This window comes from Prionailurus bengalensis, chromosome X, assembly GCF_016509475.1.
Source record: "Prionailurus bengalensis isolate Pbe53 chromosome X, Fcat_Pben_1.1_paternal_pri, whole genome shotgun sequence".
In the NCBI taxonomy this organism is placed as follows: domain Eukaryota; kingdom Metazoa; phylum Chordata; class Mammalia; order Carnivora; family Felidae; genus Prionailurus; species Prionailurus bengalensis.
In genome coordinates this window covers 41,926,189-41,944,412 of record NC_057361.1, presented here as the reverse complement: position 1 = coordinate 41,944,412, position 18,224 = coordinate 41,926,189, and the positions used below count along the sequence as shown (strand labels likewise).

Below are 18,224 nucleotides of genomic sequence, written 5' to 3'. Positions count from 1 at the left end.
GCCAATCACGGCGTAGCTCTGTGGGGCAGGGCCCGCCTCCCCAGCCTTGGAAGCCGCGCGGTCGATCCTCGGTGTTCTGTCCAATCAACGAGCGGCAGAATGCTCGGCCCCTCCTCAGTAGTCCCACGTGAGCGGTGAGGAAACGCAGGGGCGGCTTCTAGCTGCTGCCGCCGCCGCCGCCGCCGCCACCACCGCCACCGCCGCCGCCGCCTCGGAGCCCGGGCCTGGGGGGCGGTGGGGCTGCGCATGGAGCCCCCGCCCCCCGGAGCTGCCAACACTGCCACTGCGCTACACACAGGTGAGCCCGGGGCCTGGAGGGTGGAGGACCAGTCCCTGACCCCACGTATCCTTCCCGCCCCCGCACAAGGGATGTGGCTTGGCCCGTGGCCTGCCTGTGTTCGACTGCCCACCGCCACCTCCACGGCTGGTGGACCTGCCTGTGGTATTGTCCCCTCCCTTCGCCCCTTGTAGTGGAGCTGACCGTGGCCTGACCCCCCTTCCTGTTTGATAATGGATCGGTCTGCGTGCTTATATTTCTCCCCACCCCACCTTACAGTGGACTCGCCCACGGTCTTGCCCCCACCCCCACTTAGAGGGGAGCAGTCTCTGGCATTGTCCGACTCCTTGACAGTAGGTGCACCTGAGTGTTCTTATTTCGCCTGTCCTCAACTTTCAAGGACCCCGTCTGTGGCCTTGTTTGTTCCACCACTCCTGTTCCTTGTAGTGAATCAATCCGTGGCGTTGTGCACCCCCCCCACCCCCTTTAACAGTGAGTTAATCTGTGAAGTTGTATTCCTGCCTCCTCCAGTCCCCCAGCGCATCAGTCCATGGCTCTCTCACACATCTTTTTTTTTTTTTTTACTGTGGATCAGTCTAAAGGCTTGTATTCACATCCCCCTAGTTATCAGCCCATTGCCCTGTCCTCCTTTTTTTGTAGACTGTAGCTCCGGTCCTTGGGCTTCTCCCTTCCTTTTAATAGTGGGTCAGTTTAGTGCTTTTTATCGCCCCATTTTCAGTAGCCCAGTCCATGGCCTCGTTCCCTTCTTTTAATCAGTCTGTGTGATGGCTTTTCTCCTCTACTGTTGTGCAGTCTGTGTGCCTTTCTGCTTCCCTTGCCCCCAGTAAATTAGATGAGCCTTTGCACTCCCCCCACCCCCACCTTTGCAGTGGATCTGTTCATTGGCCTTCCTGTCACCCATGTGCTTGCATTCAGGCACACACCCCCATACCCTCCCCTGAGTCCAGAGCTTTGTAATCCCTCCCGCGGGAGGTGCTTCTATCTTCTCCCTTTCCTTGTGGTGGATCAGTCCGTGGCCTTCTCCCCGACCCCTACCATCCTTCTTTCTTAATATTGGATCACCCTGTGTGCCTGTTGAACCCAGGTGTTTTTCACTCTAGAACACACCCCCTCATATACATCATTAACCACTAAGACATTCGGTCTCACTCCAATAAATGGATACGTTAAAGATAGTGATAATGCCATTAGGAGTCAACATTTATTGAGCACCCACTAGGGACCTGGCAAGGGGCTGTATATTAATGAGCTCATTTAATCCTCACCATCACCCTATGAGACAGGTAGTGAGGAAAGTTTGGCATAGGGGTTCAATACCTTATTCAGAGGTAAGTCCCCAGTTAGGTTGCCCCTCAACACAAAATAATTTTTGAGGCTCCCCTCTCTCACCTCACCCCATCCCACGTGAGACCCCGCTCCTTAAAAACCGAATGACTTCTCATCTCCAAGCTTTTGTTTTTGCTGTTCCCCCTGCCTGCAGAGCTGCCTCCATTCCACACCTTGTGTCAGCACCCATCCACCCCCAATCCCAGCAGCTCTGTGACCTGAGTGATTTAACCACTTCCTCCCTGCACCCGATTCCTTATTTGTAAAACGGAGAAATCAGAGCTAGACTCCCCTCCAGTGTAAAGAATGCCCGGGAGTCAATAAAACAAGTAACCTGTCTGGCCTCACCTCCTGCACCTTGTCCTCTCAGCTCTGTTCCAGCCACAGTGAGCTCCTCACTCATCCTCAAACACATCAGATGTGATCCAGCCTCAGGGCCTTTGTGTTCGTTATATTTCCTGCCTGGAACACTGTAGCCCTGATCTCGCCATGATTCCTTTCAGAGCTCTGTTCAAATGTCAGCCCGTCCCTGACCATCTTAACCTGCATACTTAGCAGGACTCAAGTCCCTTCTCTGCTTTATTGATCCTTTTGCCCCGTATCACTATCAGATACACTGTGCACTTTACCAGTTGATTGTGTTTATTGTCTCTCCCCATTAGAACGGGAGTCCCATGAGGGCTTACAATTTTTGTCTGCTTATTTACTGCTGGGTAAATATACCTAGTATATAGTAGGTGCTCAATAAGAATGTGTTGCATGAATGAATGTGAAAAATATAATTTCAGACGAATCAGGGTAGCGGGGAGGAAGATAGAGATGATGAGGGCATATGAGAGCTCATTAAGAAGCTAGTTGGGATTGTTCATTCAGCAAACACTTAGCACCTACTGAGTACCAGGCACTCTTCTAGGTGCTGGGGATACGGGAGGGAACAGAACAGGCAGAAATTCCTGCCCTTGTGGAGCAGACGCTTGCTAAAAGTGGGTGAGATGGACTATATAAATAAAACAGTAAGTAAAATTAGATCTAGTATGTTAGACAAGCACCAAGGGGGAAAAATGAAGTAGGGAAGACAAGGATAGAGTATGGGGGTGGTTGAAATCTTAGGCACCGGGCAGGCCTCATTTAGAAGGTGACTCTTGAATTAAGGCCTGAAGGAGGTCAGGGAGGGAGCCATAATGTCCAGGGGAAGAGTGTACCAGGCAGAAGGAACAGCCCGTGCAAAGGCCCTGAGGTCAGATTGTGCCTAGAGGGTTCAAGAAACATGAAGGAGGAGGCACCTGGGTGGCTCAGTCAGTTAAGCATCCGACTCTGGCTCAGGTCATGATCTCACAGTTCATGGGTTCGAGTCCCGCATCCTGACTGCTCAGAGCCTTGAGCTTCAGATTCTGTGTCTCCCTCTCTCTCTGCCCCTCCCCTGCTTGCACTCTTGTCTCTCTCTCAAATAAACATTAAAAAAAAAAAGGAAGAAAGAAACCTGAAGGAGGATGGGGCACCTAGTAACTCAGTCGGTAAAGCATCGAACCCAGTTCGTGAGATCGAGCCCCACATCGGGCTTGCACTGACCACACGGAGCCTGCTTGGGATTCTCTGTCTCCCCACCCCCACTCACTCTCTCTCAAAAATAAATATTAAAAACAGAAGAAACATGCAGGAGGCCAGTGTGGCTGGAGGAGAGTGGAGGGAGAAGGCAGGAGGCAAGGTCAGAGTGGTGATAAGAGCCAGATGGTATAGGCCATGGTGATATATAAGGCGGGGGGGAGGAGGAGAACTGGAGAGGGGTGGTTGTGTATCTTAGCTTGATACACAAGCTAAGAGCTAACATTTGTTGGGTGTCTCCCACATGCCAGAGATAGTTTTCTAAGTCCTTTACATATATTGGCATTTAATCCTCACAAAAGCCTTTGAGACTAGTATCTTTTGAGGATGTTTTACAGTTGCAGTAACAGACCCAGAGAGGTTAAGGAATTTGCTCAAGGTCACACAGCTAGAACAGGGCAGAGGAGTATGAGACCGAAGACCCAGAGAGAAGAACAGATTTGCGAGAGCATACAGGTTGTTCGTCACATTGGCTCACACAGAGGAAGAATTTTAATTCTGCCTGGGAGATACTGGAACTTGATGATTGTAGAATAAAGGGTTTATCAGGCGTGAGAAGAGGGAAGGGCACATTCATATCCTCAGAGGTGGGACCTGGATGAACTCACGGTGCCCGTGATGTAGTGTGCCAAACTTGTGGCCACCTTAGAGTCTGTGTACAGCAGTCTGTGTACAAAGACCCTTCCCACAGATGTCAGCATGGCTTGCTCCCTCCCCCCCTTCAGGAGGGGACCCTCCCTGCTCACCCTGTGTAAAAATACCATCCCTGTCACATTCTAGGGTCTTCCCCTTCTGTCTCTCATCAAAGAGAACTGGTGTTGTAAAGTGCTGGGATCACTGCCTGGAGCCAAACTGCCTGGGTTTGAACCCCAGCTCTGCCAGCTTCTGGCTGCGTGATTTGGGGCAAGCCGGCAAACTCCACCTCTATTTCCTCATCTGGAAAATGGGAGGATCATGATAATGCCCACCCCACAGTGTTGCTTTGATGATTGAGTCAAGTGATTTAAATGATATGCGGCACACAGCCAGCGCTGTAGGACTATTTTTAAAATCAATATTATTATTCATAGCATATATATAGGTGTCTAAAAGGCCTCTGAGACGATCTCCAAAATTGACCTCCCAGTCTCGCCTCAAAACCTGCTCTCCTGCAGCGCTCCCATCTCAGTTGGTCCTAGCTCCATCGTTCCAGGCGATCAGGCCACAAACCTAGAATCACCCTTGATGATGCCTCTCTCACCCACCCCCATCCTTTTTGTCAGCAAATCCTGTTCACTCTGTTTTCACATTTTGTCCAGAACTCAGCCACCCCTCCCCAGTTCCACTGCCACCACCACCATCTCTCACTTGGACTATTGCAGTAGCCTCTCCTATCCCTACAGTTGGTCTCTTCACAACAGCCAGAAGGATCCTGTTAAAATCCAAGTCACAGCCTCTTACGCCTCTGTTCACAGCCCTCTCGTGGCTCTCCTCTCACTCAGTCCTTGCAGGGCCCAAAAAAGCCTCACTCAGTCTGGCCTCCTTAGCCCCTCTGTTCTCACCTCCTACCACTTTTTGTGCCCTTACTCCCTCCTCTCTGACCTTGCCAGACTCCTTTCTCTTCCTCTGACCTGCCCAGCACTGCTCCAGCCTCCGGGTCGTTCACCCTGGCTGTGTCCCCGTGTCCTCTGCCTGGATCGACCTGCTCCCGGGGTCATCACAAACCTGACTCTCTCATCTCATTCAGGCCTTTGCTCAAATGTCAGCTGCTCAGTGCCTACCCTCCCCTGGCTACCCTTTCAAAAATAACAACTCCTTTCCCTGCTTCATTTTCTTCCCATAGCTCTTCTCACCATCTGACATATTTTTGTACTCATTTATCTTGTTTCTTATCTGTCTTCCCCACTACAGTGTGAATTCCACTAGAGCAGGGATTTTTGTCTGTTCACTGCCATATCCCCAGCACCTGGCGCTCAATAAATGCTTGCTAGGGGCGCCTGGGTGGCTCAGTTGGTTAAGAGTCCGACTTCGACTCAGGTCATGATGTCATGGTTCGTGAGTTTGAGCCCCGCATGAGGCTGTCAGTGCAGAGCCTGCTTCAGATCCTCTGTGCCCCTCCCCCACTCATTCTCTCCCTCTCTCCCTCTCAAAAATAAACATTTAAAAAAAATTTTTTTAATAAATGCTTGTTAAATGAATGAGGTGAAGAGAAGTAAACACATTTGAGGTAGGCAAATTACTAGGACTCTCATTAGGGGTCAAGTGGGAAATACGATAAACAAAGTAGAAAACCCTGTGTGCTGTTGAGGCTTGAAGCAAACTGTCGGATTTCACTTTAATTGGTAGGTTGGATTTCACCTTAATTGATAGGTTCTAGCGCGAATGAAAGAGGAACTGGTAAAATTGCCTGTCTCCACCACCAGGAGTCACACTGAACTCTTTGTGCCTCTGAAACAGGCAGGTCTTTGAAATAAACCCAGTAAAGCCTCTGATGACAGGACTCTCAAATGTGGACACTTCATGGCTCTGTGACTTGTATAATAGCCTAAAATCATGTCCGCCAAATGAGCTTCAAAACAGCTCGGACCTGAGAGGCTCGTACTGGATATTTCATTACAGATTAAAGAATCAAGCTATAAATAATAGAGGAAGGTTCTTTGAAACCTGGTTTGGAAGGTCTTCTGAACCCAACAATCCCAGCCAGTGAACAGGTGATTGATGAAAGCTCATTCCTTGAGAATAAATAGGAAGCTCCATGTTTATTTCCAGTTCACCCTCAGCAAAGAGGGCAGTTCTGGGGTGGTGGGCAGGGGTGGTCCTGTTCTCCACAGGATGTGCTGAAGAAGCAGTGTGGGGGCAGTTTAGCCTAAGGGTTTAAAGGCTTAGACAACTGGAATCTGCGTGGGTCCGAATCCTGGCTGTGCCACTTAGGCTCTGTGGCCTGTACACGTCACTTGGACATTTTGTGCCTCAGCTTCCTCCCCTGTAAATTAGTGATAATAAAGAGCACCTACTTTCCAGAGTTGTGATGAGAGATAAATGAGTCAGTACCTATAAAAATAGCAGTACAGGTCTACATGCCCTTATCCAAAACCCTTGGGGGCCAGATGTGTTTCAGAATTGCACATTTTTCAGATTTTAGAAAGGCAACAAGGTGCACATACAAGATGTTACATAACACCGCTGTAGCAAAATGTACGAACAGTCACACTGAGTGAGGATCAATAAAGACCAGAAAGGGCCCTGTTCACTTCAAATCTGGTTTTGCCACCCAAAGGCTTATAAAGTTTTCTGTTGTTAGAGCTTTTTGGATTTTGGAATAGTAGGTAAGGAATCAGGAACACATTAGGAACTTAATAACTATTAAAAGCTTATCGTACTCCAGGCACATTATATTTAATCTGTACAGTAACTCTGTGAACTCGGCATTATTATTATCCCTATTTCACAGATGGGAAAATTGAGGCACAAGGAGGTTAAAGAATATGCCCAGGGCCACACCGCTAATGAGTAGCGGAACCAGGATTCCGATCCTGGCAATCTGGCTCTTGAACCTGAGCGGTTGTCTGTTAGGCCATATTGCCTGATTGGAACAGTGCCAGCCAAGTGTTATGAACCTAATAAACGTTGGCTATTGCTGTTCTCAAGAAGGAGAACATACAGGGACAGTAACAGGCCCAAGGAATGTGTAGTAGAGAGACAGGAGAGGGCAGACATTGAGTTTCAGGAAGGCTTCAGAAAGGCAAGGCTCCTGTGGCTGGGACTCGAATGATGGGAGAGACTTGTAGGCAGAAGGGAGCCCCACACAGAGTGAACAGCTTTTATGAGGGGCTAGTGGAAGGAACCTCCTGGAAAACTTGATGTTTGATGTGGTGGAGGATACAAATGAAAACGTTCGGGTGAGGGGCATTATACTAGTTTTCCACCCTGGCTGTAACAAACTATCACAAACCCAGCTGCTTAAAACTATGTACATTATTATGTCGGCACTCCGGAGGTCAGAAGTCCAGGCCGAAACCCAGGTGTGGGCATGGCTGCATTCCTTTCTGGAGGCTCCAGGGGACCATCTGGTTCCTGCTCACTCAGGTTGCTGGCAGAATTTAGTTCCTTGAGGTTGTAGGGTTAAGGGCTCTTGTTTCCTTACAGTGGTAGCCTAACGCTATGTCACAACACCTATATCATTCACCGCGCTTCATCTCATTGTGTAAGTATTCTGTCATCTCACATCATCACAAGAAGGGTGAGTTCAGAACAATAAGATATTGAGAAGAGAGAGCACAGTCTCATAACTTTTATTATATAGTATATTGCCATAATTGTTCTATTTTATTATCAGTTATTTTTGTTAATCTCCTAGTGTGCCCGATTTATAAATTAAACTTTATCCTGTGTGTATATGTATAGGAAACAAACATAGTATATATAGGGTTTGGTGCTGTCCACAGTTTCAGGCATCCACTGGGGGTCTTGAAACGTATCCCCTGCAGAGAAGAGGGAATTCCTATAACCTTAAGTTCATCTGCAAAGTTCCTTTTGCCGTGTAACATAATATACTCCTAGTTTCCAGAGAGTAGGAGGTAGACATTTTTTTCCCTTTTTTTTGTTTTAAAGTTTATTTTATTTATTTTTGAGAGAGAGAGAGAGAGAGAGAGCAAGCAGGGAAGGAGCAGAGAGGGAAAGAGAATCCCAAGCAGGCTTTGCGCTGTCAGCATAGAATGCGACGCGGGGCTCCAACTCACGAACCATGAGATTGTGACCTGAGCCGAGATCAAGAGTCGGACCCTTAACCGACTGAGTCCCCCAGGCACCCCAGCATGTGGACACTTTTTGAGAGGGGCATTATTTTGCCTACCACAGTCTGCCCTCTGGCCCCCAAAGATTCACATTTGCCCCACACGCAAAATTCATTCACACCATCCTCGTGTCCCCCAAAGTCTCCTACCATTATGAGGGGTCATCCAAAGCCAGGCCGAGGAGCTTAGAATTTAGTCTGAGGGGGTTTAGGGAATGATGGTGGGCTTCGGGGACAGCGGTGGAGCCAAGATGGCGAGAAAAGGAATCCTCCTCCTGCTGACCCTTGCCTCCTTCTGTGTTCACAGCCTCTCAGCTCTGAGCCATCTGCCCTCCAGGTACCCCTGGGATGGCGTGAGCACTCCCCCAGCGATGGACCCCTCTGTGACGCTGTGGCAGTTTCTGCTGCAGCTGCTGAGAGAACAAGGCAACGGCCACATCATCTCCTGGACCTCCCGGGATGGCGGTGAGTTCAAGCTGGTGGATGCCGAGGAGGTGGCCCGGCTGTGGGGGCTGCGTAAGAACAAGACCAACATGAATTACGACAAGCTCAGCCGGGCCCTGCGGTACTACTACGACAAGGTAAGGCCTCGGAGGCCAGGACCGGGAACTGCCGACATTTGCGTCAGTCATTTCATTTTTTTGCTTTACTTGTCGGAGCTGTAACTTTGAAAACAAAATTTACTATTTCCTACCCCGTTCTCTGATACTCTCACACCGGTGTTGGGCACCCCAGACGTTTAGCTCAGGTATTTCCTTTGGGCTACCGCTTTGGCTGAAACCTTCACAGCAGTGTTAATACTGACCCCTACCCCACCACCCCCCACACAACATTTCGTTTTCTTGTCTTACAGCTAAAAATGTTTGAAAACACCATTAAAAATGACTCTTCCTCATCCTGTCTTCTGGAACTGGACCAGTCCTGGGCTTCCTCAGTTATTTCATAATCCACTCTTATTCCAGAATATTCTTATTCCCAGCATCAAAATCTCCATGACAGTATTATACCAACCTTTCTGTACCTCATCCTCTGGGATACTGAACATTTTTATCGATTCTTCTCTCATTCCTTTAGCTGAACCTCCAAAACAACATGTATAATGCCAGCCGCACACCCCATTCTCTTGCATTCCCAGAGCAACACTGGTCCACCCCAGTGTTTATTATTTTATCATCTTATTCCTATAGCTAAAATTTTACATTTTCCTTACCCTTTCAGACTCCCACACTGGTGCTGTGTTTCCCCTCTCCCAAAATTTACCAGTTATTTCATTTTCTTCTTTATCTGAAACTTCCAAAACAATATTAATGAATACCCCTCTTCATTCCTTTTCTGAGAAACACAGACCCACCCTGTGACATACCTGACCAGGATTAAGAGGTCTCTAAGGTGCCCGAGTGCCCCCCACATGCCTCTTGTCCCCTAGGACAGCCCTGGACCTATGCTGCACACCCTTAATTATTTATAGCATTTATTCCATTTTTCATATTTTATTCCTTTAGCTGAAACCTCCAAAACAATATTAATGAGGCCACTGCAACATCCCTGAGATCCTCCTGACCTATCCTGAAATATCTCAGACGTGGTCTGTGATCTACCCAGCCAGCCTTGAGATTCCCCCCAATATTTACACCAGTATTTTAATGCTCTTATCTACTTGCTGTCAGTCACTCCATTTTCTAACGGCCTTAGCTTTAAAGTCTACCACAGTATTAAGAATGGGGCTCCTCAGTTACAGCTCAGTCAAGAAATAAACTGTGAGGGGCACCTGGGTGGCTCAGTCGGTTAAGCATCCAATTTTGGCTTAGGTCATCATCTCTGACAGCTCAGAGCCTGGAGCCTGCTTTAGATTCTGTGTCTCCGAGCTCTCTCTCTGCCCCTTCCCTGCTAGCGCTCGCTCGCTCTCTCTCTCTCTCTCTCTCTCTCTCACTCACACTCTCACTCAAATAAATAAACATTTTAAAAAAAGAAACTGTGACAAGCAAAAAAAAAAAAAGCCCAAAACAAAAAGAGTGAGGCTCCTCAGCCTTTTCTCCCTAGTGACGTTGCCCTGTTGTACTTCTGTATCAATAGCTTTACATAATTCTCCATATCAGCAATTCCTCACCACATTCTTCTATATTAATTTAGTCTCTTCCAATATTTACATCAGTTACTTTGTTTTCCTGCCTTACTGCATCAGCTACACTCCCAACACTGTCTTGGCAGCCACCCCCGCAAGGCCTGGCCCTGTTAGCCCCCCAGACACCCCTGGTTCCTGGAGCCTACTCCTGCACCGACTCCCCTAGGTGGGCCCCTTGTGGAAAGGTGCCTCAGGGTGTGGGTGTGTGTCTCTGAGTTGGGGGCGGGCGCGGGGTGCAGACGGATGGCGATAAGAAGTGACAGGGAGACTCGGAGGGCGATTAATGGGAAGGAGACCCGGAGGGGAGACAGGGGAAGGGGGAGAATGGCAGTAGACTAAAGGAAGAGTTGTGGAAGGCAGAGGAGAGAGAGGGGAGAAACTGGGGAGAATACAGAGAAGGAAATCATGATGGGGAAGAGAGGTAGAAACTGAAGGAGAAGGGAGGAGCCCCCAAATCAGGAAAGACGTGGGTGAAAGATAGGCTGGGAGGGGGGACCCATGCAGGGGCAGACACAGAGGTGGGATGGCATATATGTAAAAAGACAGGAGAGGGGCAAGAAAGACCCTGGGAGATGCACCCCTCCACCCTCCATCCGTACCCCCCCCCCAACTCTGGCCCTCTCCTCTAAGGCCCTCTATCCTGTCTCCTCCCTTCCCAGAACATCATCCGCAAAGTGAGCGGCCAGAAGTTCGTCTACAAGTTTGTGTCCTACCCCGAGGTCGCGAGGTGCTCCACTGAGGACTGCCCGCCCCAGCCTGAGGTGTCGATCACCTCCACTGTGGCAAATGTGGCCCCCACCGCTGTACACACTGTCCCCGGGGACACAGCCTCTGGGAAACCAGGCACACCCAAGGGTGCAGGCATGGCAGGCCCAGGTGGCTTGGCGCGCAGCAGCCGGAACGAGTACATGCGCTCAGGCCTCTATTCCACCTTCACCATCCAGTCCCTGCAGCCACAGCCACAGCCGCCCCCTCATTCTCGGCCTGCCTCAGTGCTCTCCAACACCGCCCCTGCAGGAGCTGCAGTGCCCCCTTCCGGGAGCAGGAGCACCAGTCCAAGCCCCCTGGAGGCCTGCCTGGAGGCTGAGGAGGCTGGCCTGCCTCTGCAGGTAAGAACTGGAACATAGAAATTCAGTAAGAGGGAGGATATACAGTTCCCAAATGAGGAGGTGGGCTGGTGGGAGAAGGAGCATAAACGTCCTACTTAGATATGGTGGAAGGAGGGACACAGAAGTTCCCTGGGAGAAGGGGTTGGGGAGGAGAGCTATGCAAGTATGAAGCTACACAAGGTGCCCGAATTTATTTGCTTAACGCATAGACTCTCTCACCTTAGCGTTCATCAGAATCACCTGGAGGGCTTTTTAAACTCGATTGCTGGGGCCCACTCCCCAGAGTTTCTGGTTCTGTGGATCTGGGGTTGAGCGCGAGAATTTGTATTTTTAACTAGTTTCCAGGTGAGGCACATGCTGCTAATCCATAAAGCAAATTTTTGAGAACCACTGCTTTCATGAATGGGGGCAGTGTCCCCGGGAAGCCCACCCTGAGGGGCAGCCCTGTCCCTGGAGAGACGCTGCCCCAGAAGAAGCCCCACATCCTTGGCAAAGCCCCACGTCTTGTCGATGTACCTGCCTTGATGTGCGATCATGCCCCCTGCTACAAAGTCCTGCTTTCCAAGAGAAGTCCTTGGCTTCGCTAGCCCAGCAATCCTTATGCACCCCCTCTACCCGCCCGCCCTCCTCTCTCAGGTCATCCTGACCCCACCCGAGGCCCAGAACCCTAAATCAGAAGAGATGAATGTGGATCCCGGGTTGGGCAGGCCACTGCCCCCCGAAGTGAAAGTGGACGGGCCCAAGGAAGAGGTGGAAGCCGCTGTCGGTGGGGAGGCGGGGTTTGTGCAGGAAGCCGCTAAGGCCGGGCCGGAAGTTCCTCCTGCGGAGGGTGGGCCGGCCCGGCTGCCCGCGGTCGTCATGGAGACAACAGCGCAGGTCGGCGGTCTCGCGGCTTCCACTGCTTCCAACACGGAGATCGCCCAGCCTCAGAAGGGCCGGAAGCCCCGGGACCTGGAGCTTCCACTCAGCCCGAGCCTGCTGGGTGGGCCAGGACCCGAGCGGACTCCAGGATCGGGAACTGGCTCTGGGCTGCAGGCGCCGGGGCCAGCGCTGACCCCGTCCCTGCTACCTACGCACACATTGGTGAGTGCCTGTGCAGGGGTGGGGCGAGCGAGGGAGGAGCTAGACTGCGAGAGCCAGTGTGGTTTCTCTGAATGAGCGGGAGGGTGGGGCCTTCGAGCCGGATTGGCTGCACTGAGACCCCAGGCTGGAGGGACGGGGCTTGATTAACACAGGGCCCACTAGTCTCCAGTGCCTTGGGTTGGGCTGTCCGAATGAAGGGCTGGTGTGGGGAGTTTTGTGGTAAGGGATCGAGAGGCTTTGTGCGGGAACTGTTTGGTGGGTTGGGGCATGGGTTGAGGAACCTGCGTGGGGCTTTTTGATCTGGGATTTCCTTAGCGGGTTTCCTGTGAGGTATATGGTTGAGTGGGATGTAAGAGTTGGAGGTTGATCCTAAGCTGATGGGTTGGTGACTTAGGAGGTTGAAAACGGCATGTGGATGGGGTCTTGTAGGTGGTCTTGCCCAGCGAAGCTGCAGGTGGGTTCTCAGGAGTTGGGAGGGGTGGTCTGTATAACATTGGAGAGGTGTCCTGGGCTTGACCTTAGTAGTTAGGGTGTAAGCCTGTGCAGTTTGGGAAGATAATCTCAGAAGTCCGAGTGGGAAATCTGGTGGGGCTGGAGCCAAGTTCTTTCCATTTTCCCACACCTGCTCTGTGTTCACTTGAGTTCCACCCACCCCTTCCCCCACAGACCCCGGTGCTGCTGACGCCAAGCTCGCTGCCCCCCAGCATTCACTTCTGGAGCACCCTGAGTCCCATTGCACCCCGTAGCCCAGCCAAGCTCTCCTTCCAGGTAGGATCCCCGTCCCCCATCTCGGAGAGGGTGAGAGACCCTGGCATGGCCCCCATCCCTGACCTTTCCCTATTTCTGTCCCCAGTTTCCGTCCAGTGGCAGCGCCCAGGTGCACATCCCTTCCATCAGCGTGGATGGCCTCTCAACCCCCGTGGTGCTCTCCCCAGGGCCCCAGAAGCCATGACTACCATCACCACCGCCACCACTCCCTTCTGGGGTCACTCCATCCATGGCCCTGAACTTCTCTCCAGCCAGCCGTCTCAAGGAGAAACATAGTTCAGCTGACAGACTTGTGCTCTAGTCGTGGTAGGGTAGGGATTCTTAGGAAGGATCACTCAATAACCCTTCCACAGGAAACACAACAACTTCTCTCTTCTTGGTCAGTTCCCCAGTGGCCGCCCTTACACGCCTCCTACTGCAATGGTGGGGGCGGTTTATTTATTTATTTTTTGAAGGCCACTGGGAGGAGTCTGGCCCAACCCTTTTAGGGGGGTGGTGAGGACATCTCCCCCATCTCTGCATTTTTCCCCTAAGATGAGATAATCGGGGTCTGGCTTGAGAAGGACCTTTTCTTTATTTATTTCTCAGCCGGCCCTTGGGAAGCTGAGGGAGCCCTGTCTCCATTTGGGGGTGTGGGTAGAAGAGGTAGCTTATTGTAGTTTATTATTCCTGGCCATACCCAAGGGTCCAGGAAGAATTTGTGCCGTTTAACGGTTTGGGAGTCTTGGCCGAGGAAGTCTCACACCCTTGAAATAGGATTTTCCACCTCCCCAGCCTCTCTCTCAGATACCATCTTTTTGGCCAGGGAGAAATGCTCCTTTTGTTCTTCTCCCCCTGAGAAGCCATTCCTGTGTCTGCCAAACTCCTGGGGTCCTGCCTGTTACCTCCCAATGGAGGGTTTTTTTGGGGGGAGTGGTCCCCGTCTGGGGGGCCCCTCCAGCCAGTACTCCAGGTCTCCTTGTCCCCCACCCCTTGCCATTTTGATAGTATAATCTATTTTTAAACAGGGCTTTTCAATAGGGGAGAGGGGAGCATCTCTTCCTATATCTGAGATGGGGTGGGTGGGAAGGAAGGGATTTGGGGGGGAATCTTCCTGCCACCCCCAAGTGTTTATTTTTGATACCAAACGTGTATTTTCAGCTCCCTCCCTCCCAGCCCCCCAATTTCCTGCGGGCGGGTACAAAGGACCCTTTAAGTGTCCCTGGAGTTGGGAGGGAGGAATGGGGGGCATAAAGCCTATCCTATCTTAATTCCAGGCTGGAGAGGAGGGTGGGTTCAAAAGACTCCTGGGCTCACCTCCTGTAAGCACTGGTCCAGCCCGGGCCTGGGGACCTGGGGGTTGGTGATTTGGGGGACGGTGCTACACCTGTCTCCACCGTTTGTTTTACTTCTCCAAAAAAAATGGATCTTTTTTTTTTTTCTAAGAGTCCCAGAGAATGGGGAATTGTTCCTGTAAATATATATTTTTAAAGGTGATGTTGGAGTCTGCTAGCCGTTTTTCCCTGAGACCATTGGGACTGACTGTGACAGGCAGGAGTTTGTATGAAGGGCGGTGAGGGTGTGAAATTGACTACGAGAGGTAGCATGGCGGTGTGTGTCAGAGAGACTGCAGATCGGTGACCACATGTGTGAAGAAGAGAGCAAGTGTGGAGAGCTGTGATCGTGCATGCATGCGTGTGAAACCGTGTATGAGAGAGTGGTGGCTGTAACCACAAGCGACATCGTGTCTATGTGAGAAGTTATGGCTGTGTGGCAGAAAATCACTGTGGGACGGAATGACTGATTAAGGTACTGTGCACGAGACCGGAGGTGCGTGTGAAGTCCTGTTTAGGCAAAGGTAGCAGGGGCCACACCCCCGACACTGACAGGCTGATGATGGTGAGCGAGACAGACCGAGTGACCAAAACGATGTGTGAGCCTGTACGGGCACGAAGGTGCAGTGGAGATGGTCAGAGACACTTCACTGTAAATAAGCAGATGACCGGGAGATGGTTTGTGTGTGAAACTTCACGCAATGCTGTGGTAGCAACTGAAGCCATGGCAGCCTTGTGGGGAAAGTCGATGGTATGAGGAGAAAATGGCTGTGAGGCCAGATGGGTGCCTGAGACACAAGATCCAGGAACGCGTGATTGTGTGTGTCGACACTGTTCGTGTGAGACTAGCAAAGACTGAGCACCTGAGAAAAGATGGCTCTGGCCAGGGAAGCGTGAGGCTGCAAAGTGTGCATGTGCATGTGTACGTGTGCTTTGTGTGCCTCTGTGTGTGTGTGTGTGTGTGTGTGTGTATACCTGAGACGAGTGGAAGATTGATTACAGTTTCTACTCCAGTCTAGCCCGGAGGCTCAGGGGGAACTGTGACAGCAGGAGAGAAAATGATGGCGAGGCCGAGTGACTGAAACAGTACGAGAGACCACATGAGTGTTTGTGAGTGAGAGCCGAGAAGGAACACGGCACTGTGTGAGAGAGAATCAACAGCCCAGCAGTGAGCGAGTCTGTGAAACATCTCATGTGGGACTTTAATCAGAGGGTTTTTTTTTTTATATTTTTTAAGTGTATTTATTTAGAGAAAGAGAACAAACTGGGGAGGGGCAGAGAGAGAAGGGGACAGAGGATCTGAAGTGGGCTCTGCACTGACAGCAGAGAGCCCAGTGTGGGGCTTGAACTCACAAACCGTGAGATCGCGGCCTCAGCCGAAGTCGGACACTTAAGCCACTGAGCCACCCAGGTGCCCCTAGTTAGAGGTTTTAATGTGTGTGAAAATCAGAAAATGAGGCCCTGGGAGGCCATGGGATTGGTATGTGGGAGAAGTGGGCAAGGCTGTAGCTGTGTTCAAGTGTCCCTGCTAAGGAAAGATGGTGTGAAGGACCAAGGCCATGAGAGACCATGTGTGTGTGTGTGTGTGTGTGTGTGTGACACTGAGAGCCTCATAGCAGTTGAGAATTGGTGACTACAGATGGCAGAGGCTGACTGAAGAAACATGACCGTGACAGTGAACAGGTGACCGAGACAGCATCTGAGATACAGATGGTCTGAGTATGTGAACCTCCTTGCAAGAGACTGTTAAAGGCTGTAAATCAGGACTGGGTATATTGAACGCCGCTGGAGAAGAAACATGACACGAGGTGACTGACACAGTGTCTGAGATACCGTATGACTGCATGCGTGTGCACCTTAGCTACCATCGGCGACTGTGGCTGTGTGAGATGGATGGGGGCTCGGGTGAGAAGAGGTGGGAGAGATGGCGATTTTGTCTGTGTGCGAGAAAGTCCATGAAAGACCAGCAGGGGCTATAAATCAGTGACTATTCTGATATGTGACTAAGTGGTAGAAACATCTAAAGGTGTGACTGTGTTGTGTGCATGTGAAAAACTGGTAAGAGGACATGGTGGTGTTACTGGCCAGATGAGGGAGGCTGTAAGACGTGTGTGTGTGTGTGTGTGTGTGTGTGTGGCTGTTTGTAGGAGACCAGGAATCCATGACAGAGAAAATGACTCCCTGAGTGTGTGAAGGAAAGTCTGAGAGGCTGTGAGACCAAATATGTAAATGAGCCCTGCTCCTAAGACGCTCTAGTAGAGACTAGAGATCCAGAACTGTGTGTAACTGTGTTTAAAAAAAAAAAGAGAGAAAATGACCAAGGCCAAATGAGACTGTATGAGAGACCACAGAGCAAATATGCCAGGCCTGGGAGAAAGTCACTTCCTCTACGGGTCCTGCCTCTTCTGTCCCCTGTGCTGGCTTCTCCCAGTTCTCCAAAACTTGAAACGCTGGAGTTCCCGGGGTTTTACCTGGCACAAGGTGAAGTCTCCAGGAAGTCCGGTCCAGTGCCGGCCCTTGAGACTCTACTTATCCCCTCAGCGGCGTTGCCCACGTTTTTACCACCTGCCCAGACTCTGTTTCATCGCACTTGTCAGAATCTCTAGAGTCTTGTTGATTTCACATATTTATTCATTCGGCGCCTGTTTATTGAGCCCTGCGGCACAGCAGTTACCAAGCCAGGCACAAATCCCTGCCCTTTGGAGAGCAGGCATTTTAGTGAGGGTGATGGTAATGGACAAGAAAGAAACAGATAAATACATCATATCAGGCGGCAGTGCAATAATTACGTGGGACAAGAATCTCTCACTCCGTTGAAATAATAAATCTTCAGAGTCATTTTATTGCCAAACGTGGAAGAAGATGGAAGCACCAACACCCCTGTTCCACAGGGAGTCCTAGGAGTATACAGTTTAGGCACAAAAGAACTATCAATTCTATCATTATTACCAGGGCAACGGGTGATTAGATAAAACAGCCAACCAGAATCACAGGTTTCTTGGGGAGTTTGTTTCTGCAGGATTAACACCGAGCTGATGTTTGAATCTTGGAATCTTAACAAGATCCCTTTGTTCAAAGCATACTTTCAAAGACAGGCTTATGTTCTCAGGAAACAGTACATCTGTAACGGATACAAATGTCAACATATCACCCATAACACAAGACCAACATCCTTGCGAAAGTTCTCTTTTAACACCTGACCCGATCAAATTCTATTACCTTGTTTTAATTTGCAGAACGGTACCTCTCCCTCCATGAATGCAGAGGAAATGACACCCGGCCTTCCTAACTTTCTTAGACTTTTTTTAATGTTGATGTATTTTTGAGAGAGAGAGACAGCACATGTAGGGGAGGAGCAGAGAGAGGGAGACAGAATCCAAAGCAGGCTCCAGGCTCTGAGCTGTCAGCACAGAGCCCAACGCAGGGCTCAAATTCACGAACCCTGGAGATCATGACCTGAGCCGAAGTCAGATGCTTTACTGACTGAGCCACCCAGGCACCCCAGACTCTTTTTTGTTAATTAAAGAACTTCCTGTTCTTAAAGTGGGCTCTGGAGTTTCACCCATCAGGGCTTATGAGAAAAAAGAAAAGAGCAGGTCCGTGGAGCTCAGTTTTACCTGCATCAACAAGGGGCTGAAGAGGACTTAATTATTAACAGTAAAAGAAGGAGCATGCAGAATTGTTTTTATAGATGAGACCTACAAAGAAAGAGGTTTCAGTGACTAGAATGGTTCTTAAAGTGTAGTCCCCAGACCAGCAGCATCAGTGTCACCTGGGAGCCTGGTAGAAATGCACATTCTTTTTGTTTTAATGTTTATTTATTTTGAGAGAG

At 50.3% G+C, this 18,224-nt stretch overlaps 1 protein-coding gene across 2 annotated transcripts; it reads left to right on the top strand.

Annotated features, from left to right (window-relative positions):
- Positions 1–83: 83 nt before the first annotated feature.
- ELK1 (ETS transcription factor ELK1) lies at positions 84–14,555 on the top strand. Of its 2 annotated transcripts, XM_043571564.1 has the most exons (7): positions 145–298; positions 7,352–7,409; positions 8,305–8,578; positions 10,779–11,228; positions 11,865–12,311; positions 12,978–13,079; positions 13,165–14,555. In XM_043571564.1, the coding sequence occupies exons 3-7, from the start codon at positions 8,369–8,371 to the stop codon at positions 13,261–13,263; spliced, it is 1,308 nt and encodes a 435-aa protein (XP_043427499.1). In that variant the 5' UTR covers positions 145–298; positions 7,352–7,409; positions 8,305–8,368; the 3' UTR covers positions 13,264–14,555. The 2 variants fall into 2 exon arrangements, with proteins under 2 accessions (XP_043427498.1, XP_043427499.1); XM_043571563.1 differs by lacking the exon at positions 7,352–7,409 and having other exon boundaries at positions 84–298.
- The last annotated feature ends 3,669 nt before the right edge of the window (positions 14,556–18,224 follow it).